Source organism: Carassius carassius, chromosome 10 (genome assembly GCF_963082965.1).
Source record: "Carassius carassius chromosome 10, fCarCar2.1, whole genome shotgun sequence".
NCBI classification, from domain to species: Eukaryota; Metazoa; Chordata; class Actinopteri; order Cypriniformes; family Cyprinidae; genus Carassius; species Carassius carassius.
Genome location: NC_081764.1, coordinates 6,214,115 through 6,241,167, shown reverse-complemented (window position 1 = coordinate 6,241,167; position 27,053 = coordinate 6,214,115). Strand labels below are relative to the sequence as shown.

The following is a 27,053-nucleotide window of genomic DNA, read 5'->3' as shown; positions in this document are numbered from 1 at the left end:
TCAGTTATTGCGCGTCATAGCACGAAAGTTCGCGTCGGCGGGCGGCTCAACAATCGATCATGGTTCTCAATCTCCCGTGTATTATTCCTTACGTATGCGATGGACATCATTTAAGATGTAAGTGTGAGCGGGATGCAGGACACCAGAGGGGTTAATTATGCCGTTGCCATGAGAGGGGACTGATCGAGGCACTTTTTTAAGGTATGTGTGATGCGCAACGGAAACCTCAATCCTTAATAAAGACTGCTTTATAATTTTAAACTTCCGTATTGCTTTTTGTGTAAGGCACCTTAGACTATTTGTCTAATTAACGGCATCTTTATAAATGACAGCGATGTGGTACATGTGGTGTTACTGAAAGTGTGATTGCTGCTTGAGCGTGATTTCCTTTATAAGGCAATCTGTCTTCGTTCCTTCTGGTAGAGAGCGAATGGAAGGGTGACACGGTCAGAATTATGCAGGGTTTGAGGGTATGACGCTGTCATTTAGGTTTGAATCTACATGAAGACAAAAGAAAAGGCTGTATGTGTTAAAAAAGTTAGAGATGTGCTTCAATGGAGCTTTTAAACATTTTGTTTAGTACAAGTCAGCCAGCGGGTGAATGTTCGTTCCGCTATAAAAGTAACGCAATGGTAGAGTAATGCAGCGCTCCAGCTATTTTACTTACTTAATATTCGCCACAGAGTGCTTTGCATATTGTTTTCAGTTTCATTTTTGTTGTCTATTATGCTACTCACATTTAACTTTTTCACGTTCGTTAAAAAACGCTCAGGTAAAAGTTACAGAAATCGCTTTCCGCTATATGCAACCGCAACAGTAGGCTATAACCCTGTCATTATTACATTAGCAGTTTTTATATGTTTTTATATATGACAAAAAGTGTCTTGTTTAAAAAGTATTTCAGATTGTTGACAAGCATCAATAGACGTTCACATAAAAATCTGCTTGCCCAGAAGGTAACCATAGCAACATCGTTTGAGGACTTTTCATTGTGATCCTCTTCAGAATGGCCAAACATAAACGCCACGAATTATAATTTTATTTAAGTTTTACATATTTTAAATATGTCTCATTGATAGGGACGCTAAAAACAATTAGGGTTGATAGAGACGTCAATCGCCCCCTGAAAAATAATTGAAAAAAAAAATCTCTGTAAGCCATAGTTTACACACTGTCCAGATAAACATTAGAAATCCCCCACAGAGGAGTGAAAACACTCTAACACATGAGCACAACCCTCCTGATGTGACAGTAGAAGTCTCTCCATAAAATATAGTTTTGAGATATTAAAGTAAAATGCCACATTTGGCTAATTATTCTGCATTTCAAATGACAGTACAGGAATTAATGTGATATGGAAGCATATGGGTAGCGATATTCAATTTGCAATGTAATATGCAAAATGACAATGCAATATGTAAAATGGCAATGAATTTCTGTATTTACATTTACATTTTCCAATACATTTGTGCAACGTTTGGTGCAAAATGAAAATGAAAATTAAATTACATAATTTTCATTTGGCATTTCATACACCAGTTTTAATATGTAAAATGAATACTAATTTTAATGCTTTATAAGTTGCAAAATGAAAATGTATTATAGAAATGATTAGATATGTATAACATGTTCAAGCAAAAACTGTGGCAAAATTATCATTTAAATGTTTTTTTTTCTTAAATGCATTAACACTCACAGTCAAGACACTTACGATTGCATTTTCATTCAGTGTCCCGCAATGAATGTAGCAAAATTCAATGTGCACATTGAAAATGCATTCCGAGCCGATCACGTGTCCGCCCCCTCCCGCCATGTCAATCACTGCGTGAACAAGGTGGGGCTTGCAGAAGGTCTAAAACTCAAATCTCAAGAAGAGGATTCAAGTGAGAGAACATGGACAAGACCGTTGGTCCGTGTACGTTTTGATCATTTCGGTTTATGGCTTCAATATTTCATTCGCACTTGTGGGCGGCGCTGAAGCGCTCCTTTCATCTGATCGGTCGAATCGCTCCACCTTCAGCACAGTCTTTTCATTCTTTCAGGCAGAATAAGAGTCAGTGCGAGTCGAGCGCCAACCTCCCGCTCAGGCCCGGTTCTACGGGGGTGCTTGAGGGTGCTAAGCACCCTCAAATAAAAGTGAAAGCACCCTCAGATGAAAAATTATTAATAGCACACATAAACGAGATTTTGCCGAAAATAAAACACAGACGGATTTCACACTCTTGCCTATAATAGAATAGCCTACACAAAATAAATAAATTCATAAAATTAAACAAATATATATATATTAAGTAAATTATTTCGTTATGCTTTCATGTTTAATGCATTGTAGTTGTCCTTTCGTGATCGCGATACGCAAAAGGTGAAGCTGTCTCTTTAATTGCCCACTTTGCTTGCGTGCGTGCTTCCCGCTCAGAAAACGTAAAAACATTCAAAATACCTCAGCTGATAAACATCATGTCGACAAGACGCGCTGTGTTTTGTGACCTTTTTTTTCCACTGCCCAGGGACAAGCATGTGAAGAGTCAGTGGCTACAGTTCATATTTACTAACACAGAAGTTTAGCCCGAACCTCGCGTCATTTTAATGACGTTTCTCCGACATTACAGTACAGGTTACAGTACTGAATATATTTGGATTAGCTTCTTCCTCCTCCTCCGAATCACAACCTGTAAGTATTATTATTAATAATTGTAGCATGCTCAAGTATTTTGTGTAACGTTATGTGTGTTGTGTAAAGTTAAGCTAGCGCAGCTTCTTGGTCTTTTGCTGTCAATTGTTTTGAACTGCTTGTCGTTGTTATTGGAGTTGTCATAAAGAAAAAAACAGCAATACCTTGGTGTAATAACGTTACTGCAGCAGTGCTTTATCAATATGTTTATGCATAACGCTAACAATGAATGACTGATTGGGTGTTGATGTGTTGTCATGGTTGTCATATTGTACAGACCCGGCAGTCAGCGCTAGTGCATTATGGGTAATTGTTTGTTGGGAGTTGATTTATGCGTTATTACAGCAATATGGTTGGGGTTTGTGTTAGTAAAGTTACGTGTGTTTATGTTCAAGTTAGATTGGATGTTCTTGGTACATTTCTAAAAATGTGTCTCTCACCGTCATGGAGAGAGACGTGTGTAAGGCAGTGACTTTTGGCCATTCTAGGCAGTGTTGCCAGACGTACGATAATTATCGTATTTGTACGATAATTTTTACCTCTGTACGATCAATAATGAAAAAAATCACGTAATGTACGATAATTACAGAATTTTATGAAAATTTAAATGATAGTAGTTGCAGTCATAGGGCTTCTTTACTCATAAACGAAATCGGCTCATTACAGACACTCTAAATGCGTTCGTGTGCACCTGAGGGTGTGTTAAGAATGCAGTTGAGTGCCCTGCTTTAAAGCCAACGAGCACTAGTTGCGGTCCATGACAGCAAGAACCCCTTCAACATCTGGCAACACGCAGGATTCCGATGGCAGGATTCCGATGACAGCGGCTCAGATGTGGAGTTAACTGCACCACGCAGCAACAGCTAAATTCATTCTTCACTGGACTCGACAAAGCAAGTGTTAAAAATCATTTAAATATGTTTTAATATGCGCCGCGAAGCAGACAGTCACTGAAAATAATGGGATAGTATTTTGTCTCACTGCTTCCGTCCAACAATACGCCTTGTTATCTATTGTGGTAATTTGCAGGTAGTGTCAAAATGTTGTTGGTTTAGAATAGATAAATAACCCTTTTGACTCGTGTACGATAATTTTCTTCCAAATACGATAATTTTGAACTTCTGGTACGATACTTGGACATTTCCAATCTGGCAACACTGATTCTAGGAGTGTTCAATTGAAGTTGAAGCCGGTTACAACAAGGGTATCATCACCACAGTGTAGGTAGGCTATGTGTGGCATGTTTTAATGTTTTGCAAAGTGAAGATTGCTGCTTGTTTACATGCAATTCTATAATTTACTGCCAGATCGTATATTGTTTAACATAACAGCAATTACAGTAGTATTGTTGTATACAACATCCCCAATTTTGAGATACTATGTTTCAGACTGATGACTGAGCTATTTCCTACGATTATGTAAGCAGCACCCTCACTATATTCAGAAGCACTGTTGGAAAGGCCGAGTCATGTGCGCATGCGCTATTTACTGTCAGTCATCGTCAGCAGAGAGCGGGACTGTTTGAGCGGGACTGTACAAGCAAGACTGTGTGTGCAAAGTGCGTCAATAAATATATGTAAGTTGACTGCTCACCTAGTTTGGTGATCAATATTTGTTAAGGAGCTGTAAAGCCTTGATGTCATACTTTCATAAAGTGATGCATGTTCAAGAGAGATGAATCCGTTAATCGCGTGAGGTTGAGAGTTCGTGAATGTGCCGTTTATGTTCGATATTACTTGCAATTTATAATATTTATATTGCACCCAGTGTTTGATTTGTACATATGTATGTGTGACCGTTACATTAGTATTTGAAACTCTTGTTATTTCGAGTTAAGGACACGATCTTTATGGTTATGTGCCGTTCATTCAAATTACCTCAGATTTAGTTTCGGTTTTGTATGTTTATGCCATTTCCGACCACCGGGTGGCGGTGTTGAATATTCTCGTTGCTTGCATATTGATTTCTTTATTTAATATAGAATCGAACCTGATAATTCTTTATTTGAGAAATGTAGTTTTGGAAGTAATGTTTGTATAATAATACTAGAGACATTTGTTAATATATATCTTTATTTCTTTCCCTTTGTAGACCATAAACACACACATCTAAATACTTTAAGCAACCTGTGTACTGCTGTTCTGTGCATAGCCAAAACTGTCAACAATAAACCTCCTTTGCATCGAACTGATCGAATCCATTGTGTTCTGAACGACACCCCATTGAGGAAAGCTAGAAATAATAAATCCTCACCTATTACAGTCCAATACTTCTATCGAATAAATGGTCCTTCGAGCCGGATCTGGCATTCCTTATGGACAAAGAATTGATCAGTATCACTATGCAACCTGAAGAAGCATCTTCACAGATTGTCAGACCAAAACGTCAAGTTCATCTTCCTGCTTACCTAAGAGATTATGATCTTACGACAGTACATCATAGAGCAGGCAGCCAGCAGGTATCGCCTCACACAATACAGCATACACAGTGGCTTGGAGATGCTGCAGTGAACATCTCTTCACCTTCTACCAGAGGAACGAGTCCTATAAGTCAAGGTCCATGGGACACAGTGGATGAATGGTCGCCCATAGTCGGGGAAAGGGATCCTTTTATCCAAGGAATGGATAATATAGAACTGCAACAACTTAGCGCCAGCTACGCTCCAGTGCAGCCAGTTAATAGTCCTCAGACTTCTCCATATCATCGGCCATGGGAAAAACATCAGTCCACGCCGTTGCCAAGTACATCTTTCCCTGGACAGGATAGACTCCTCCCACATCCTGGAACGGCATCCTACAATCCACACTCCATGGTGTCTACATCTTTGCCCCCACCTACCTATGGTAAGCATTGCCAGACAGACTACACAACAGCGTCACCTCTAAAGCCACACCAGCCCCTTCCTGCCACAACAGGTGACTCTAGAATGTTAGACATTTTGGGAACAATGATGGGTGAGCTTCAGATAATGAAAGATCAGATCTTAGCGGCGGCACCTACTAAATCACATATTCGGCCAACCATGTGTGGTGAAAATGCTGGCCATGATTTCCTTTCCTGGCAACATGCTGAAAACCCAAGTCACCCTCTTTATCAGAGAACAGCTCTTCCTATGCCGGGCCTCCAAACAGATACTCCTGTCCCTCACTGGCATTCCAGGACATTGTATAAGTCCCCTAGAGAGTCTTTAGATTACCCTACACAGGTGCGTTCTCAGTCCCAGCAACCCACAGGGCCACAGTTAGTACACAGAGATCCTTATGCCTCTAACCTGAATCCTGTAAGACAAGAAACCACTTACCGAGGTCCAGTGCCAACCATACCCAACTTTTGTACTAAGGACCCCAGTGAGTTTACTCATTTAAAGATAGCTCTTGAGAACCTTCTACCATCAGATGCCACAGAGCTATTCCGGTACCAAATCTTGCTGGATCATTTGTAGCTAGATGAAGCTCGTCTGGTGGCAGATTCCTATCTCAATTCACCATTTCCGTACTCTGCTACCATGGCTGCTCTCAATGAAAGGTTTGGCCAGCCTCACAAGTTGGCACTCAAGAAGATTGCCAAAGTGATGGATTCGCCAGATATTCGACGAGGAGATACTGAGGCCTTTGACAAATTTGCTTTACAGATTAGGGCTTTGGTGGGTATGTTGGAAACTCTTGGAGACGAAGGTGAAGCCGAGCTTCGTTGTGGGTCACATGTAGAGAGGCTGCTGAGTAAGTTACCTGCTGAAATGAGATCAGGATTCCGAAGACAGATGTACCACCGTCCTGGGTCTGTGTATAACCTTCGTGAATTTTCACAGTGGCTCCAGTATGAGGCCTGGTGTCAAAGCAGTGAGACACAGATCAGTTACAAGAGCCAGAGATCAGAACGCTGGAGAGAAACCAAACCCACTGCCCGTTCAGCTACCATCCTTCATGGAGTGGACGACATTGCCACAAAGATACCCTCAGCACTGTCTCAAGTTAGACCAGTTAAAGTGGAGAAACCTAAACTCCCACCTAGAGCTTTTTGTCCTTACTGCGATAACGAGGACCATTATCTTAGTCAATGTCCCACTTTCAAGTCCTTTGATAAACAGCAAATGATTGAATGGATCCAGACCAATCATCGTTGTTGGCGCTGTGGACGTGCACACCAAGCAGCCCAGTGCACACTCAAGAAGCCTTGTAGCATCTGCAAAGGGAAGCACTTACAAATCTTGCATGAGGTCAACACAGAGAGTACCAGAGAAGGTTCTTGCCTTGTTAGTTCAACCACTGAGACTCTGTACTTGGACAGACCCACCGACTGCAGGCGTGTTCTCCTAAAGGTCATCAGGGTCTTGCTGCGCTATGGAGGCAAGACGCTCGACACCTATGCTGTCATGGATGATGGGTCCGAGCGCACTATTCTTCTTCCTGATGCCGCCCATGAGCTTGGTATACAAGGTCAAGCCGAAAACATAGCCTTACGGACCATCCGCCAAGATGTGCAGACCATCAGTGGAACCACGGTTACCTTCCACATATCTCCTGCCACTCAACCACAGAAGACCTTTAAGATCAAGGCAGCATTCACTGCGAAACGTCTTGGTCTGGCCGATTACTCCTATCCTGCCAGTTTGTTGAAGTACAAGCATCTCAAAGATCTCCCCCTGCAGGCCTTTGAAAGAGTGAGTCCTTTACTTCTCATCGGAGCTGATAACACCCATCTAATCACACCAACTGCACCTGTCCGAATTGGTCCACTTGGTGGTCCGGCCGCCATAAAGACAAGGCTAGGATGGACACTGCAGGGACCAGCCAGGATCTTGGAGACTAAGTTGCAGCCACAGCAGTGACTTTTCCTGTCTCTCACCCCTGCGGAACTAGAACTCAAAAGAGATGTTGAAAGGCTATGGCAACTTGATGTTTTGCCTTTCCGTTGTGAAAAGCAGGTGACAAGGTCCAGGGAGGACCAGGATGCCATTAACCTCTTAGAGACCAGGACAACTCGCGTGGAGGTGAATGGAATATTACGTTACGCGACACCCTTGTTGCGCAGAAAAGCTTCACCCTCCTTTAGTGCTCCGAAAGAGGCTGTGGTTCCAAGTCTCCGGAGTATGGAACGACGACTAACCCAAAATCCAGAGAAAGCAGCCGTGTACAATGCTGAAATTGAAAAGCTGGAACTGAATGGAGCAGTTACCAAACTCTCAGCTGCTGCAAGCACTATGGCAGGGGAGACCTGGTATATCCCGCACCACTTAGTCAGCCACAATGATAAGGACCGTATTGTGTTCAATTGCTCTTTCCAATATAAAGGACTGAACCTCAATGATTCCTTGATGCCTGGTCCAACCTTGAGCCCTTCTCTGTTAGGTGTTCTCCTTCGTTTCAGAGAGAATTGTGTTGCTATCAGCGGTGATATACGTGGAATGTTCCACCAAGTTCTGCTCTTACCTGAGGACAAACCCCTCCTGCGCTTTCTCTGGCGTGGCATGAGACGCGGCGATCCCCCTGACGTCTATGAATGGCAGGTGCTGCCGTTCGGAACCACGTGCAGTCCCTGCTGTGCATCCTTCGCCCTCCAAAGACATGTCTCATCGCACAGCACAGCGGATGAAGATGTGAGACATTCTGTGGAACGCTGCTTTTATGTGGATAACTGTCTACAGAGCTTCCCATCTGCTCAAGAGGCACGGCAGTTACTAGACAAACTTCGTAAGCTGCTAGCGTCCGGAGGGTTTGATATCCGTCAATGGGCCAGCAACGTGCAAGAAGTCGTCAGTCACTTGCCACCAGAAGCCAGATCTCCCAAACTAGAGTTGTGGCTTTCACAGAATAAAGAAGACCCACGTGAATCCACCTTGGGACTGAATTGGCTCTGTGAGTCGGACCACCTAGGATTTAAGCATAGACCTGTTACTTACAGTGCTCTGACGATGCGGAACATATATCGTGTGTTAGCAAGTCAGTATGACCCCCTTGGTGTCATTCTTCCTTTCACCACACGAGCCAAGGTGATTGTTCAACAGCTCTGGATTAAGAACAGGAACTGGGATGATCCACAACTTCCCGATGATCTTCAGCAGGCATGGAGGGTGTGGGAAGCTGAGCTTCAGTGCTTACCTCTTGTAGTACTCCCTAGGTGCTACATTCCATCCAGCATGGACAACTCAGAGGTCACTCGGGAAATCCATATCTTCACCGATGCTTCTGAGAAGGCTTATGGGGCAGTCGCTTACCTTCGCTCAGAAGATCCATGCGGGAAGGTACACCTTTCATTCCTCATGGCCTGATCACGTGTTGCCCCACGTAAGCAGTGCTCAATTCCTAGACTGGAGCTGTGTGCTGCTCTAATAGGAGCGCAGATGGCCAAGCTGGCTGAAAATGAGCTCACCTTGAAGATCCAGAAGGTCACTTTCTGGACAGATTCAACAACTGTCCCCCACTGGTTACATTCCGAATCCTGCCGCTTCAAGGTGTTTGTGGGCACTAGGGTGGCAGAGATTCAAGAATTGACTGACCTTAAAGGGTGAAATTACATTGACCCTGTCAGGAACCCTGCGGATGATCTTACCCGTGGTAAGAGCCTTAAGGACCTTATTGAACCCAATCGTTGGATCCAAGGGCCAAAATTCCTCCTCCAACCTCAGAATACTTGGCCAGCACCACCAGTTGTGCACAGCTTAGTGCCTGATGATGCTACGGAATTAAAGCGAAGTGCCTTCTGTGGCGTGGTTAACTCAGCAGCAGTGACAGCAGATGGTAGCAAGTTTAGTAGCTGGAAAGACTTGGTCGAAGCAGTAGCACAGGAGTTGCACGGGGCGGCAGAACAAAGTGGCTCCCCTCCAGCCAGTGCTTACCAAAAGGCAGAACTGACCGCACTGAGACAGGTCCAGATGGATAGTTTTCATGAAGATTACCATTTGTCGAAGAGTGGTAAACCTGTTCGTTCTAGCAGCCGCTTACTTTGTCTCTCCCCAGAGTTCGACAGAACCGGTGAGGTAATACGGGTTGGAGGACGATTAAGGCGGGTGGAAGGATTAGACCCAAGCACAGTACACCCTATTGTGTTGGATCCCAGTCACCCTAACACTCAGCTACTCATAAAGGAATATGATGCTCGCCTTTGCCATCCAGGATCAGAGCGAGTGTTTGCGGAGCTCCGTCGAAATGTGTGGATACTGAAAGGGAGAGAAGCAGTGAGAAAGCACCAGCGAACATGTCTTGAATGCTGTAAATGGAGGTCGAAGCCAGCCTCCCAGAAGATGGTTGATCTACCTCCACCACGACTTCGGTTGTTCAAGCCTGCTTTTCATTCAACCGGAATGGACTGCTTTGGACCTCTTCTGGTCAAAATAGGTCGTCGGACGGAGAAGCGGTGGGGACTTTTATTTAAGTGCTTGACCACCCGGGCGGTGCACCTTGAGGTGCTGACATCTATAGATAGTGATGCCTTTCTCATGGCACTACGTCGGTTTATAGGTCGCCGTGGAAAACCTGCAGAGTTATACTCGGACCAAGGCACCAACTTCCGAGGTGGTGAGAGAGAGCTTAGAGAAGCCTTCAGTCAGCTCAGTGGTGATCTGCAACAGCAGCTAGCGAAGCAACAAATTAGCTTTCGTTTCAATCCTCCAGCTGCTCCACACTTTGGAGGGGTGTGGGAACGTGAGATTCGTTCAGTAAAGGCTGCACTTTATACAACCCTGGGCTCAGAATCAGTAACCAAAGAAGTGCTTCAAACTGTCCTCATAGAGATTGAGGCCATCCTCAACTCCAAACCTCTTGGTTACATTTCAGCAGACATTGCTGATGCGGATCCGATCACCCCGAACTGCCTTCTAATGGGGCGGCCGGATGGGTCCCTACCCCAAGTCATATATCCAGTGTCTGAGCTCCTAGGAAGACGGAGATGGAGGCATTCCCAAGTATTGTCTGACAGATTCTGGACGGCCTTCATAAAGTATTACTTACCTGACATGCAGGCCAGGGGAAAGTGGCAGAATCCATCAGTAGACATCAAACCCGGGACAGTTGTCATGCTTGTTGACCCTCAGTTACCCCGTTCATTGTGGCAGATCGGGAGAGTGCTTAATGTCTTTCCGGGGGTTGATAATCGAGTTCGAACGGTCGAGGTGCAGATTAAGGACAAAGTCTATACAAGACCCATCGCTCGACTGATCGTTCTTCCGGAGATCCGAGATGAAGTTGATAAAAGCCACACTAGTGACTAACGGTAGTCCCTATAGTGTCGGCCTTTCAATGGAGCACATTTGGAACCAAATTTGGGGGCGGCTGTGTTGGAAAGGCCGAGTCATGTGCGCATGCGCTATTTACTGTCAGTCATCGTCAGCAGAGAGCGGGACTGTATGAGCTGGACTGTACAAGCAAGACTGTGTGTGCAAAGTGCGTCAATAAATATATGTAAGTTGACTGCTCACCTAGTTTGGTGATCAATATTTGTTAAGGAGCTGTAAAGCCTTGATGTCATACTTTCATAAAGTGATGCATGTTCAAGAGAGATGAATCCGTTAATCGCGTGAGGTTGAGAGTTCGTGAATGTGCCGTTTATGTTCGATATTACTTGCAATTTATAAAATTTATATTGCACCCAGTGTTTGATTTGTACATATGTATGTGTGACCGTTACATTAGTATTTGAAACTCTTGTTATTTCGAGTTAAGGACGCGACCTTTATATGTGCCGTTCATTCAAATTACCTCAGATTTAGTTTTGGTTTTGTATGTTTATGCCATTTCCAACCACCGGGTGGCGGTGTTGAATATTCTCGTTGCTTGCATATTGATTTCTTTATTTAATATAGAATCGAACCTGATAATTCTTTATTTGAGAAATGTAGTTTTGGAAGTAATGTTTGTATAATAATACTAGAGACATTTGTTAATATATATCTTTATTTCTTTCCCTTTGTAGACCATAAACACACACATCTAAATACTTTAAGCAACCTGTGTACTGCTGTTCTGTGCATAGCCAAAACTGTCAACAATAAACCTCCTTTGCATCGAACTGATCGAATCCATTGTGTTCTGAACGACACCCCATTGAGGAAAGCTAGAAATAATAAATCCTCACCTATAACAGTCCAATACTTCTATCGAATAAGCACCCTCAGTGATTTGGCTCTAGAACCGGGCCTGCTCCCGCTCTCTCTCGTGAGGCCAATAAGGAAGTGACTAAAACTGCCAGAGTGCCTGGCACTGAGTTCATTCTCTCAGTTGGTGTTATCAATATATTTTGAAATGAATAATGACATCAATTGGAGGGCCCAATTAATTCGAATTAGGCTACAAAAAAAACATTTACAAAAAAAAAAAAAATTGTTGGGATTTCAAAGGGCCCTCTCCCTAGACGGGGCCCTGGGTAGTCAGGTCCGCTACGGTATACCTACGGTATTTTTTTTTTAACTTAGAAAAAAGATGCTGCAGCCAATGAGCAGCCGGTGTTGTGTAATATTCGGTTCCGTGAAAACCTGTTCCCGTGGGTGGAGTTAACATGAATATTCATTAGTTCCCGTATTGTGGGCATGTCCTTGAAACAACGTGCAAACGAATGGAACTGAAAATATCAGTGCACGCTCGTCAAATCTCTATTTGATTTAATTGATTATTTTGAACAGGTAACGAAGTGTCAATGTTAAGGTTTGTGTAATATGATAAATTGTCTTTCATGTTTTGCTTGATTGATTACACGCACACAGAAAAACAATCATTAAGATAATTTAACCTATTTTACCTAATATAGTTTTTACTGTTTGGTGTATTTCCCTTTTTATATATTTCATTTGTGGGGCTTTATTTTTAATAGTTTGCTTTGATTAGACTACCTAGTTGTCATTGGAGAGAGACTAGTACAATTTGTATACAAAACCTGAAACAAACCACTACAAATGTATCTGTGTCTTAATAAAATCGGTGTGAGCATCCTGTGTCATGCTTTCTTTAATCTTTTTTTTTTTAAAATATATATATAACCCGTTTTTACCAGCCTTCAAAGCCCCATCAGTGTATTTATTATTATAAATGCACATTTACCTGTCACATTTTATCCTATTACTAAGATTTTAAAGTATCTTCTACAGAGTGAATCGTGCAACATTGAAACAACATTTGAGTTAATTTTTACAGTTTAGATTTCGGGACTGTCCCGAATTTTTCGGGACGTCTGCTCACCCTACCTGAAAGAGCTACTGCATTACTTCATTAGCTTGCATCTGACCTGCTGTGATATCATTCAGGTTTGGTGGGGTGTCAGTCAGTGAGTCATCTGATTCTGACCGTGATGTTTAAGTACTCAGAGACTGAAGCCAGGAGAGCATATTAAGTGTTGACCACTTTATCTGAGTTTTTGCCGAGCGGAGTGTGCGCGTTTCACAAACCCTCTCCGGCCACGATGAGTTGTTATTGACATTGGCAAAGCGACGCATGCGCTTTTCATTTGTTAAACTCAAGGGTGTATGTGTAATGTAGTCTCTGCTCTCGGTGGGACGAATTAGGAAGTTTGCATTGTGAAGGATGCTCTGAAAAGCGGCAGCAAAGGCAAAAGATTAAAACCTCTATTAAAACAGATGTCCATATGAGCGTACCGGTACGCTAAGCACGTTCTGGGCGCACGGAGAGGTGGCGGTACGCTCAAGAGCTATATTTGGAAGTAGCGGTACTGTGTACCGGTGCGTACTGGCCCTGTGTACCGGTGCGTACTGGCCCACTTAAAGCACTGCTTATAGGTATACTGATAGTTTACTAATTAAATACTTCGTACACTTTGAAGTACAGTCTCAGTAAACTACTAGTTTAGTAGTTTTATACTACAAGTATACTCATAAGTTTTCTTTAAGTGAACTTTACATCATATTTTAAGTATACTACTATGTCCTGTCCCTATTTAGGTTTTAATGTGTATATATTTTGTTACATGAATATCTGAACATACACAACATCCAAAGAAAGAACAGGGTATCTGCTTGTAAACAAAAACATTTTATTCTAGCTTCATGCATTCTTTTTTAAAACTATATTGTGTTTTATAAAAAATAAAGAAATAACATTTTGAACAAAAAGCTGAAAAAAAGACTATGAATTGGATTCAGAATGATAATCAAGTCATCGAGTCAATCAACACCCCAAAGCTTGACTGCTAGATTACATGTGTTAGTATCTGGTGTTTCTTCTTCACTTGTTTTTTTTTTTTGGAAATTCTGTGCAGAAGATGTGTACTAGCGCCCTCTACCGTATAATAATGAAAACACAGATTATAGGAGTATAGTTCAAATATATTTAGAATTTCTGTAAGTATAAGTCAAGTATACTTAAATGTCATTTTAAGTATATTTATGAGGAGTACATAAAGCCCATTTCTGAGAAGTACATTAAAAGTAAACTAAAAGCATACTTTCCTATTTCTGTTTAAAAGAAGTATACTAATAGCACACTTGAATAAACTTCTTTTCGTAAGGGTACATTTGCCACACTTTACATTTGAGAGTGATTTCAATTTCAATATTTGTTTCCAGTTTTAGTGTAGTCTAGTATGCTGCTCAAACATAGCTTTTTTTATGCAATTTGTTTGTCAGCCAGTCTCAGGTTTAGGTTAAATAATCCTGCAAAGCGTTTGCTTGCGGCAGGTGGCCAGAGAGATGGAGAGTCCTTCTAAGATTGAGAGGCGCCATGCGTGGGCAAGCAGCCGCCGCAAGATTACTGTAAGAGATGCAGAACACCGCAGCCCAACAGCAAAACATCAGCCTCATCTCTCTCTCCAAGATGACGTCTTTGTGGATGGTGAGCATCAGGTTAATGTTTAATGTTCAGCTGTGTCAGTAGGTTGATAATATGTAAAGGAGCTGCATATCTCATTTCCTCCTAAGCATGTGAATTGATGCTAGTACATAATGCAACCAATATCATTTATGGCTTCACTTTTGAATGTTTAAGCTCAATATTATTTTCATTTGGGAAATATTTAGCTTGAAAGCTGCACTTGTGTAATATTTATATAAATAAAACCCCACTTGGCTTGAAACTGTTATGTATCAGAATGACATTAATGCATTTTTAAAAATCCAAATACTTTTTTTGGGACCGTTGTGTGCTTTAAGTATATTTGTTTTAAGCAAAACACAATCAGATAAAAATATGTTGGACAATAGACTGGGATGAAATAAAATAATAAAACTAGATTGTATTACAGCTTAATCATGTCAATTTTTTATAACTGCCACTGTCAGAGATAAATGGCAGACTACAAACAGTACACGGTTACCAGCAGATAAAATTTCCAAAACAGAAAGCTCATTTACACCTCTCTCTCTCTCTCTCTCTCTCTATCACTCTCTCTCACACACACACACACACACATTCTCAAAAAGACAGGCTAAGATCGCTTTGTGCGCCTTTATTTTGTTTCCACAGGATGCTCTGCTGGAAAGATTGAAACCTGGCTTCAAGGTTGTGGGTGAGTGTTTGTGTGAATGCTTTCTATGAAAGACAGGCACTGTGTGTCAGTTGCAATACAATAACAACAAGTGAATGGAAAACCCCATGTTCTTGGGTTTATTTGTTGAAGGTCATGCAGGTTAAAACACATCAATCTTTGAGGGTCAAGAACCATGTTTTGCTCTTTTTACAGATTGTGCTGAGGAAGATTCTGTTTTCAAATGTTCCCTTTCTGGATCAGGAAAATAGTAGACAAAACTTGACATTTTTTGTTATTGTTCCTCACCGTTCAGGCTTTGGAAGTTCCTGCTAGAGAAGGCAAAAATAAAGTATTTTCAAATGAATTTTAAAATTCAAATGCATGTTCAACATTTAGGTCATTCATTTTTAGTATTTTTTTTGTTTTGTAAATATATTCTACAAAGCCTGTAAATTAAATTTCTAATCACATTCATAGCAGCAGTAAACAAAATCAACAATGCTTACTAAGCGAGTATAATTGTGGCTTCTTAAGACCTTTTTTCTTTTTTCTTACAAGTTGCAATATATCTTTCTAACATTTGTTTAATAAGTGCTAGTGGTACATACTGCCACAAGAATTGAAAGATGTGCTGTGTGCGTCTCTATTTTTATCACAGTATTTTACTGCATGCCCGCATCCCACCCACAGACCTCTGCTGATTCACACTTGATAAAAGTGAATTTTTAATTTATTTTTCCTTTCTTATTTTCTTTTCTTTGACTTCTCTGTAGGAATGAAGCCACTCCAGCCAAAAGCAGGCACCTAACAATAGGTAGGTTTAGGGCGAAACAAGTTGGATATTGGATTCCGATTAAGTTTTTGAAAATAAAGATTTGATTGAGTTTGAGTGATGAAGTTCAAAACCTGCCTAATCATCAGAATTACAAAATGTAATTTTTACATATGTAAGTAATGAGCAGGCACACAAAATCCATATACTTTTTTTCATGTCTAAAAGCATGATCAAATTAGCTAATATATTTAATAAAAAAACATGCAAGAACTTTAAATGATGGGAACTTTTAACAGCCGTTAGAATTGTTCAAAACTCCCACAAGTTTTTTGGAGACCTCAGCAGGTGCATGCTTACCAGTGATTTATGATTAGAATAGCCGATGGACCTTTGCTCTATGTCTAAATCCTGGTCACATTTGTAAAATGTTATTCTTCAGGCTCTTTGAAGACAGGTACCAGCTTTGTGGATGATCTGAGTCTGGGTGCAGAAGGTGAGTGGAAACTACACAACAGTAACTGTAACTGCTATAATGAAGAAGTGGTGAGAGCCATGAGAGTATGTTTTAATTTGGTTTAAGAACACACATCACCTTTAACAAACAGTTCTATTTTGTAGAGTCGAAAAATGTCTGCAGAATTTTGATTGCAATCCCCAGGTGTTATATTCCACGTCAATGCAACATATTGGATAACTGCTAATTAAAGGCAATTTTGTTCTAGACCTTTATGCTCCCACATTGAGTTTTGAATAATGGGTTCTTTGTGATGACAAGCCTCTTTCTTGAGTGACATCAGAGGATCTCACAATTAGTATGATGGCAGTGATTACATACTGTATGAAGCGGCACTGCATTTATGTTTGAAAGCAAAAGTTCAAACAGCATTTATTTGAAATGTAATGTTTTGTAGCATTGTAATAGTCTTTACACTTACTTTTGATCAATTTAATGCATTGTTGCTGAATAAAAGTACAAAATTCTTTACCAAACTTTTACACCTGAATTATTTATTTCACAGCAACTGCATTATATGCTGCATCAGGTGCACCACAGTTTAGGTAAGTAATAGGCTGATTGTTACTGCCTCCATTGTCTTGCTCAAAGTTACTTATTTATATTTCCTCCTTTCATTGTATTTTCATGGATTTTTTGTGTGTCAGCAGCACACTTCAACAGAAGCTCAACCTGCCATTGTTCAGCATGGGCCAGAGCGTAGCATCCAGTGCCTTCTCAACCACCACCAATAGGACTGTTTCCAGGTAAGAGCATGGATGAGACAGAACACACTAAAAAAATAGTAGTTCATTTAGCTGGCCTGTTGGATGAAGGTCCCCCACTTAGATCCCAACAAAAAATAGCCAAAACACTTTTCTCCAGTATGCATTTTACTTTCATGCTCAAGATGGATTTGTGCTTCTGATGTGCTTCTAAAGTCAAACTGTAAATGGTTTTAGCAGAGCTAAGCAAAGTGGTTGGCTGGTTGCAAATGTAGAGTGATGCATGATAAAGTAGTACATTTATGTGTCTTGCATGACAATAAGACCCTGTAATATATATAACATGTATGTGGCCCTCAATGATAAGCATGCCAACTGCTCAGTTTTCTTTTTCCTGCATTATTCAGTTCTAACAATAGCACAATGCTACACCCCTGTTGGTATTTGAAAGCATAAAATGATGCAAAAAATTCAACAAATAAACATGAAAGGGATGAAGAATTAAGGTCTTCATGAATGACGGGCACTGGATCTCCAATGGCATAGATTCCATGCATGTCTACCTGAACCAGAGTTCCTTACCAGAGTCTTTACTTTCGTTTGTTTTCTTAAATATATTTAGCCATTCATGACATCTCAAAAATTCCCCAGTGTGTCTGAGATCCTCCAAATGCGTGCTGAAGATGCAGAAGAGACCCTTTTCCAATTGGGTTTCGGATGCGAGGAACCGCAGGTCACTGCCCGCATCCCAGTCCGCTTTTTCAACTTCCCGTCCCACCTAAGAGGCATCAACTTTCGCCTCTTCCTTGAATCCCAGCTCTCCAGGATACGCCAGGAAGACCCCTGTCTTTCATTAGCAAGTAAGAAATTAAGAGTTTCAGAATGCTGCTCGTATTACAACTTTAAACACATTCCATCAAATTCCAAGTCACATTCCATTACCTTCATCATCCTTCATCATGTATGGTTTTTGCACAGGTCGTTTCCGACAAGTAGAGGCATTGACGGCAATGGCCAATGCCTTCTATTCGCTGTACTCCCATGTTTCCCGAACGCCACTTCAGAAACTTGCACCACCCCAGTTAACCTTCACCTCCCCATTTGTGGAGAGGACCATGTCTCGAACCAGTGTCCGCAGTGAACCACGCTCCCCTGTTGAACGACTAAAAGACACTATCTCCAAGATGTGCTTGTATACAGGATCACGTGGCTCAGACTCCACGTCTCCAAGCAATTCACCTCGCAAGCGGAAATGCAGTTTGTCTGATGTAGTTGAGAAAAGTGCAGAAAATGACAATGAAGAGTTATGTCTTCAAATGGGAGTAGATGATTTGGAACAAGACTTGGACTGGTTTATAGAGAGCAAGAAAGAATTCGAGGAGAAGACGTATGGGGAAAACACTGAAAGGACTGATTCCTTGGACCATATACCTTGTCTGTCACTATATGAGATGACAAATGAAAACAGACACAACTTAGGCAATGCATTAGCAGAGTGTACACCTTGCCTAGATCCAAAACCGGAGATGGACGTGAAGTCCAAAGGTTGTACCCTGCATTCTGTTCTCTTGAATAGCTCCAGTGTTACCATGGGACCTGTTCCTATCATTGCCCATGATATCATATGCCCTCAGGTTGTTGAATATGTGAATCAGGCACCTTATCGCTGCCTTCACACAAATAGTATGGATATCAAAAACTCACCATTTGCACACCAGACTACAAATAAACCTTCTGTAAGACAATCAAATGCAGTTAATTTACCAGAGTCAGAGTTATGTCAGATCACAATCACTGGATGGGAAGAAGACACTACCCTTTCTAACAGAGACACACAGGAGCAGAGTTCATCCAACATCAAGAGGTTACTAAAACCAGCGAAACCACTTAATCTAAGCAAACAGTTCAACTCCTTTGAGCTGGAAGAGGTACGCTATCTCTTATCATTTTAATGCATTTCATGTCAAGAGCAGTTGCCTACACAGATTCTCCCGTTAGACGTCATTTACAGAGTATTATTCAACTCTTTATTGCTGAATCCACCTCCAAACTTCCTCTTTGTATTCCACCTCTGCATAGAAATTATAATGTGACTTGTTGTCATTTATAACACTGCAAGCTGTTGCACTATCACTTTTTGTTTTTACACTATTACAGAAATGAGAATTGTCATCATTTACTCACCCTAATATTGTTCCAGAGCTTCTGTTAAACACAAAAGAAGATATTTTGAAAAACGTCTGACAAAGTGAAAAATATGAAAGGAGGGTCCAAACTGGCCTTCACTGTATGTACAAAAACATTTAAAACATTCTTTAAAATATATTTTGTTTTCTGAAAAACAAAGTCATGCAGTTTTTGATTGACATGAGGGTGAGTAAAATGATTTCTATGATACTACTGTCATTCCTTGATTAGGGGAAAATTGTAAGTTTGAGGCATCATTCATGCCCGATACACAAACATGGATAAGATAAATGTCACAGTTAAATACTTAAAGGGACAGTTCAGTATGAGGTTCCATTTGTGCCAAAATATTAACCAACTGCTTTGTGCTTTGTACTACACATTTGTCCTTGTCTACAGTCAATGCCTACTTGTTTAGCTAAATTAGTATATGTTGATGTGTATGTCCTTGGTTTATGTTGTATTGTATTGTCATCCTTACTGTTGTCTTTACCCATGTTCTGTTTTGATTACTGAGAACTGTAAAGTGTTTGGTTCCATATTTGCTGCATATTTGCCTAGGCTGCTTAAGAGACTGTCTGCAAATTTCACTCTAAATCATTTTAATTTAAAAAACATAAATTAAGTCAAATCATTAATTCAAATAAATAATTTTTACAAGGTTATAATAAACGACTAGTGGGTAGACTAACCATACAGTATCTGCTTTTGCCAGTATCTCCCTTCATACACATACAGTACTCAATTATTTTAGGGAAAAAACAATAATTCACCTAGATATTATGTTAAATTACATTTTCTATTGGGCTATATTCTTATTGATATATTGCCATTGTGTCCCTTTAGAAATGTAATGTGGTGTATATTGAGAAAAATTATGTACAGGACAGCATTATTTAAAAAAAAAAAAATATTGTAATTCACCAAAAGATTTTTTTTTTGTTTTCATGTTCCAAAGTTTGTAGTACATTACTAATGACCAGACTGACTTACTACAGGTGAGATCTTTCCAACACCTCCATTTAAGTACAGTACACTATTATTCTTTAGAAGACAATTACTGTAATTCACCAAAATGTTTTTTTTTTCTCTCTCAAGTTTTAAAAGTTATGACCAGGCTGACTTACTACAGGTGATATTTTGCCAGTACATCTCTTCATGTATGTACAGTACAGTATTATTTTAGAAAAAAATAACTAATTCAAAAAAAGGTGTTCCTCTGTTGTTGTTTTTTTCATGTTTCAAAGGTTTGAACAACCTATATTTTTTTTAAATATACTGAATATTTATGAAAGGAGGTATTGACAAAATATCACTAGGAATTTTCAGACAGCCTCTTAAGCAGCCTAGGCAAATACACAGTGAATATCAAAGCTAAAACGAACTTCACCACACTCAGTAAGCACGAAAGAACAGAACACGAGTAAAGACAACAGTAAGAACGACAGAACAGAACATCAGTAAAGATGACAGAACAATATGACATAAACAGAGGACATACACATCAACATATACTAATTTAGCTGAACAATTAGGACAGCTATGGACAGTAGTATCATAAAACTTTGGGGTTGGCTATTATTTGACTTTGGCCAGTAAGCAACATGCGAAAACCACAAAGAAAATATTTTCAAATGCATAGTAAACTAGCATTGAGGAAGCATGTTTTGTAAAGGAAAACAGCACTCTGGCAAAGTAAAAATCTAGTTTTCTATACTGTGTTGTGGGATGATCATTAAGTATAGGGTTTCAATTCAGGTTCACAGTGCAGAGGAAGAGGAAGCCACTTCATCAGAATTCTGCTCCACAGTCACATTGGCTGTTTCGACGCATCACCACACATGTAAGTAGCATGACTAGTCCTTATCATGATTAGAACTCATGAGGCAAATTTTAACCACTAATTTCACTAGTTCTTGATCAATTTAGTAAAATAAATTCAGTTGAACAGCTGATAATCAGCAAAATAAGCAAAATCAGCCTGACAAGTTCACAGAAAGCAGCATGTGTTAATGTGGTGATAGAGGGAGGTGTATTGCTGACTTGTTAAAAACACATTGTATGCTGTAAATTGGTCTGGCTGATCTTGTCAACCTTATCGCATTTCAGGGAAACAACCTAACAGGAAGTCGCAAGAAAATCTGCATACTTTTTTTTTTTTTGGGTTCACAGAAACAGTTGAAAACGAATTTTGTGCTTTGACTATATTAAATCATCAGTGTTTTTTTACGCATCGTTTCTCTTTTTTCCAGCGTCACCCCTGCGAGGGGACAGTTTTCAGTCGGATAGCAGTGGATATGCTGAAGAGGATGTGCACCATTCCCTTTTAACTCCAGAGAAAACATAACATTAAATCTGCATGCTTTCATGTTACTCTGTGAAAACCTACAGCCTAGAATGATGCATATAATCCGGTTTTGAAATCGTTCTATTTGTATTAGGCTTCTAAATTTGTGCACTTTTTGGTTTTCTTGTTCAGATGGATGACCTGCTGTACACATTGTCTTTATTTGTAATTCCACAATGGTAATAAATAATTTATTTGAACTATTTAGTTTTGGTAGACTGGTTAAGAAAATTCTATGATAATGCAGAGGTGACTCAGAAATTAATGATTTGAATACAGAAATGTTGTCCATAAGAAACTCTTTTCATTCTCACTGAAACCAAGTTTGTGAATACAAAACAAGCTCACTTTTAATGTTTGTAAGCATAAACATTCTTCTTCAGATCCACTACTGACATTAAAAATCGAACTCTTAAGTAAATACAACAGGACCACATATAGAATTTGCTAAATAACAAATGACTAAATGCCCAAAGTAGAAGATTATGTAAATTTCAAGTTTATTGTTCAAGATAAAATATTCAATAGATCACAAATTCTCCAGCTTGGTACAAATTATATCAGTTGTCACAGTCATTTACTATTGTTGTTGGTCATATACCATTATATTGAATATGAACAATTCAATCTTTGCCAGCCCAAATGTAATGATGCAGCCTGTGAAGCCGAAACACTTACTCAGAGGTAGATATTTACCACAGACTGTCAGGCCAATGTTAAAAATGATATTATTTTCAATAGCCGACAGAAAAATACTTTATTTTACTAATACCTTCTATGAAGCGAAATAAATGTTAATGAATAAAAAATATAATGAAAATAAATTGTACAAAAGTTAAATATTTACAGTTAAAAAAGGTCATCCTGTCCTAGGTTCATCAGTTCATCAAGGTCACAGAGCAAATTCTCTATGCCATAATTTAAATGAAAGAAAAAGGAAAAAAAAATTGATGGAAAAGTTAAAAGTTGAAAATTCTGGGCAAAGTTCACTTATTTTTTTAAGAAATACATATGACTTTTTCCAAATGAATCGCAGAGATGAATCCACTCACATTGAACCCCTGTGAATTTTGTCCTCGGGTTTCAAATTAAGAGTGTCCTCTGCCTTTGTTTTGCGGTACTGAGGAGCAAGGGTACACACTTTTGGGGTCATATTCAAGGGGAAAATGACAAAATCAGTACGTCCTCCAACTGATTTCACAGCTGGTAGCAGCAAGGACTCAAACACAAGGGCCTTGACCGCAACGGCAGAAGAGGTAAGCCATTTTCCTATTTCCCCCCTGCCATGATCTTGAGGTACTGAAGGGCGTTGTGGGCAGCGCTGACACGTGCTGCATGCAGGCTGGAGGCGAATCCGTGGCAGACGGTAATGGGCTGTGTGGACAACTCCACTAGACACTGGTAAAGGCCACTCAAACTGCGCTCCTCTGAATAAACAAAGTCAGAAAAAGAGTAAGTTTCTAAGAAAACACTACTTGTTTTGTTTTGCTTATTCCCCTGAGTAGTGTGGTTAGTGGTTAACAAATTTTGGGTGAATATTCTTTTCAAACACTTAAAAATGGGCTTGTTAGACTAGACTTGTCACTGGATGTCACAAAGATAAAACTGAAGCTTTGAATATTGGATCAAAAGCACAGATAGAAAAATTGACCCCTAGCCTAAATATACTAGAATTAAACCCAAGCCAAGTGGGAAGAAACATAGGAGTTGTCTAAAAAAAAAAAAAAATTTTTAAATAACTATTAAATAACAATTTAGTCTGGCCTTCCTGTAATCTCCTATACAGTCTTTGTATATTTTGTTTTTCCTTCATTTTTAGTGCTTTTGTTTTATAGTATATTTTCATCATTTAAACTTTAGTTTTTGTTCTTGTATCTTAATGGACTTATTTCTATTTTGTATTTGGTGTATTTATTGTTTTTTTTTTGTATTTGGTTCCTTCTTGCTATTAACTTGTTTGGAAAAGTGCTATATATATAAACATTTGCTTGCTTGCTTGTATCTTACCTATGTCAAGGTAGCTGACATCAAAGCGTTGTTCCTCAGAGAGCTCACGAAGGAGAGAACAGAAATTGGAGTCGGGTTGGCCCAGAGGATGACAGCGCAACTGTAGGATCTTCTCCCCAGCAGAGTTCCGCAGAGAGTCCCACGTGCAACCGAGACCTTTAGACTTCCCTCCCTCTAGTCTGCCACCTATTGGCTGTTGAAGAAAAATGATGTTTTCAAACTGGCAGATTCATAAAACCACGATAAAATTGTATTTACAGCTTAGTAAATACTGCATGTCTTACCACACTGAAAGTGTCATCTTCTGCTTCGGCTTCATGGCCGCTACGCATGTCCACTGGTACATCATGGATACGAGAGAGCATCTTTGCAGCTGCATTTCTTTTAGCAAGCTTTTTTGATGTGCCACTACCTTAAAAACAAGATTAAAGACATGCAATGATTTAAATTGACTGCATAGTTCAAAACAATCACTATAGGTAAAAAAAAAAAAAAAAAAAGTTTTACCTATCTCAACAAATCTTTCCACCCTACAGGTCATTGTAAACTCCTTGCGGTGTGCAGGTCCAGATTCTTGCGTGACTGTGTACTCAGGTAAACGCCAGCCTTTCTGCACTACTAGTTCCTGTGGAAATTGCATTTTTAAGCACAATCAACATAAGCTTCATAAGTATATTTGATATGACCTATATAAATGCTGGTTTTTCTCCGCCAGGTTAAAAATAACGATTATTTCATGCAATTTCTATAGCAACAAACTTAAAAAAATATATATACACATGTATATATTTTGAACTGTATATACACACAGTTCAAGCTAGAAGAAGAACTGACACTATCTGCTTCCAATATTGGCTTTAAAAAATGCTAATATCAGTTGATATTATTCATGCTTAATTGCCACATCCAAAAGTAGCAAACACAGATGGCTCTTTTCTTCAACTTATAATGTATTAAGTATGAAGCACAAAATCTGCAGTTCAATGGCTGCCAAGGATCTTTGTCTTGAGACTGGAATACACTACACAACTTTTGCACAAATTTTCACGCCTACTTTGCAGTCTGGACAAGACAACATATTTTATGCTGGGCACAAATCGTGATTTTTGTTTTGTTTTGTTTCAGACCATAATTCTATCCTGTAGGAGTATATTGAACATGTTTAGTATTTTTAAGCGATTTTAGACTGTTGTTTTATTCATCAAATGTTTCCTAGAAATGAGAAACATGTTTCTGTGCACGTTTTTCTGTGTGCGTTTCTTAGTCATTTAGTGTCCAATGGCCAATTTTTCTCTTTAACCATTTACAAAGTAAAACAAGTGTATATGTTCCTAATTTTTTATAATCTTTTCTGATTTTGAAATGTATGGCATTGTCTCTCACCTGCAAAGCTCCGACTGGATTGCACTCAGCTTGTTGTGTCGAACTGGATGATTTCATCTCTGACTGAGGGCTAAAACACATTGGACAAAATAAATAAATAAATAAATAAAAAACACACGTTGTACAAGCCAGAAACCTCTATTAAATCATTAGTTTTTGGAAAACCAGAACTTGTCATGTATTTTCAGTTCAAATGTGCACAATCTGATCTTTACCATTCGCCCTCCATATCAATCCCGACAAAGCCTTCTCCCTCCATCCCATTCCCTACAATCTCTCCCAGCATTCCTCCTTTCAGCATTTTCAGGGCAGCTTCTGCGGCTTTGTGCTTTGCAGCTTTCTTGCTGGGGCCCTGGCCAGTGCAGTTGATGTCTCCCACAGACACGCGGAAGGTGAAGTTAGGCTGGTGGGCCTGACCCTCAGCCTTCAGCAGGTCGTACACTGGAGTCTTGCCTATCCGCGTTCCATATTCCTGCAGCAGACTGATGGGCGTCTTCCCGGGGTTCACAGCCAGCATTTGCTCAATACTGTGAACAGAGAAACACAAAGCCACATAGAGAAAGATCAGATGTTTAAGTCTAATCAAACTCTAAATGTGACAATTTTTTTTTCAGGTAAGACAAGTTTTCAATAAACAACACAAAACTATGCATTACATAGGATGCATTGCCACCTAGTGTCAAATAACAACAGTACAAGTTCAAGTAAATGATTTATGAAACCATGCTGTCAACAACGAGATGCCGAAGATTTATTCATTTACAAGGAATTTTGAACCATAATATTTTGTATTAAAACCTAGTGATTGTTGAGCATTGTCGATTCTAATTTTCGATGTAGACAGGGATTCAACGATTCAATTATAGAGTAATACCGATTAACGTGAGTAAAAAAAAATCTTTGTCGAACCAAAATGTATTCAAATGTTTAATTTGAACAGTGATTCTAACGTTCCATTTAGTTAGTAAAAAAAATCGATTTCGAACCAAAATATATTCAGATGTTTCATTTGAACAGTGATCCTAACGTTCCATTTAGACAGTACTTGAAACCGTCCATATGAACACTGGTTCAATTGTCAGCTGTGATGATTCGAACGCTGAGTTTAGACAGTAGTGATTCAATAATTCGATTATACAGTGATTGTAATGCTTGATTTGGACCGAGCTAACGTTATGCAAACGTTCATAAAGTGTGCAGGAAAGCAGGAAATACTGGGCCTGTTTGTGTTGTCATTTCAAAATCGCATTGTATTTGCAAAATATAAATATAACTGTTTCTATTCTATTTCTGTAGTGGTCATTTAATGGTGGTTTATTTTTACCTGGTATACCCAGAGTTTCTCTTGCCGTTATCCGGGCTTTTCTCGTCGTTCATTCCCCAATAACAGATAGAGAGCTGTTTTGTTTCGGACTGCAGAAACCCCCCGAGATGACTGGAACCCCACCGATATCATTAATAGGTTTCCGTGCGGGAAGGACTGAGACACGAGGAGACAGTAAACCCCTCTCTGTCACACCGTCCCGCATCACACAACACAACCGGACGGAATTTTAAAGCGGACTACATAAGCGGCCATTAGCTTTCATAATAAAAGTCTCGACAGTGGCAAATACACGAAGCCTGTCAAAAAAATGTCCGGGTCATATTTCATCATACATAATAATAATAATTACAACAACAATAATAATAATCATAAAATAATGGATTAAACATAACAAAAAATTAATCATTTGGGATAATCAGGATTAACGTTACATCTAAGCACCTTTTAAAAGTAAAACATCCAAAACAAATTTTGTCAAGCACGTTTCTAACTTGAGGAAACCTACATTCAAATTCTGCCCTTTCGTGTAACTCTTCATAATTTATTCTCATATTTCACTTCTATTTTTGTTCATTTTTGTCATAACAGCACAAAGAGAAAAAACTGTATATAATAAAATTTAATTAGCAGCATCTCTTGCCTTACAACACTATAAATTGTGGTTTGGTTGAGAAGGGCACATGGTACACTTCTTGTCTTTCAGACATTTGATGAGCTCAAATAAGCCATATAG

At 39.6% G+C, this 27,053-nt stretch overlaps 2 protein-coding genes across 5 annotated transcripts; one reads left to right on the top strand and one right to left on the bottom strand.

The window, feature by feature from the left end:
- On the top strand, positions 1-21,613 carry LOC132151627 (protein TESPA1-like). Of its 3 annotated transcripts, XR_009436431.1 has the most exons (12): positions 1-201; positions 14,289-14,442; positions 15,073-15,115; positions 15,850-15,890; positions 16,291-16,344; positions 16,871-16,910; positions 17,013-17,111; positions 17,721-17,929; positions 18,048-18,997; positions 20,215-20,254; positions 21,015-21,099; positions 21,509-21,550. XR_009436431.1 is itself a non-coding variant. In XM_059559873.1 (11 exons), the coding sequence occupies exons 2-11, from the start codon at positions 14,301-14,303 to the stop codon at positions 21,601-21,603; spliced, it is 1,755 nt and encodes a 584-aa protein (XP_059415856.1). In that variant the 5' UTR covers positions 2-201; positions 14,289-14,300; the 3' UTR covers positions 21,604-21,613. The 3 variants fall into 3 exon arrangements, 2 of the variants coding, with proteins under 2 accessions (XP_059415856.1, XP_059415855.1); XM_059559873.1 differs by lacking the exon at positions 20,215-20,254 and having other exon boundaries at positions 2-201; positions 17,016-17,111; positions 21,509-21,613; XM_059559872.1 differs by lacking the exon at positions 20,215-20,254 and having other exon boundaries at positions 2-201; positions 21,509-21,613.
- A 1,257-nt stretch (positions 21,614-22,870) lies between these two features.
- Positions 22,871-26,548, bottom strand: LOC132151626 (RISC-loading complex subunit tarbp2-like). Of its 2 annotated transcripts, none has more exons than XM_059559871.1 (7): positions 26,318-26,548; positions 25,209-25,582; positions 24,994-25,063; positions 24,118-24,235; positions 23,895-24,022; positions 23,611-23,803; positions 22,871-23,030 (listed from the first exon to the last, which is right to left on the bottom strand). In XM_059559871.1, the coding sequence occupies exons 2-7, from the start codon at positions 25,508-25,510 to the stop codon at positions 22,873-22,875; spliced, it is 969 nt and encodes a 322-aa protein (XP_059415854.1). In that variant the 5' UTR covers positions 25,511-25,582; positions 26,318-26,548; the 3' UTR covers positions 22,871-22,872. The 2 variants fall into 2 exon arrangements, with proteins under 2 accessions (XP_059415854.1, XP_059415853.1); XM_059559870.1 differs by having other exon boundaries at positions 25,209-25,520; positions 26,318-26,547.
- Positions 26,549-27,053: the final 505 nt, after the last annotated feature.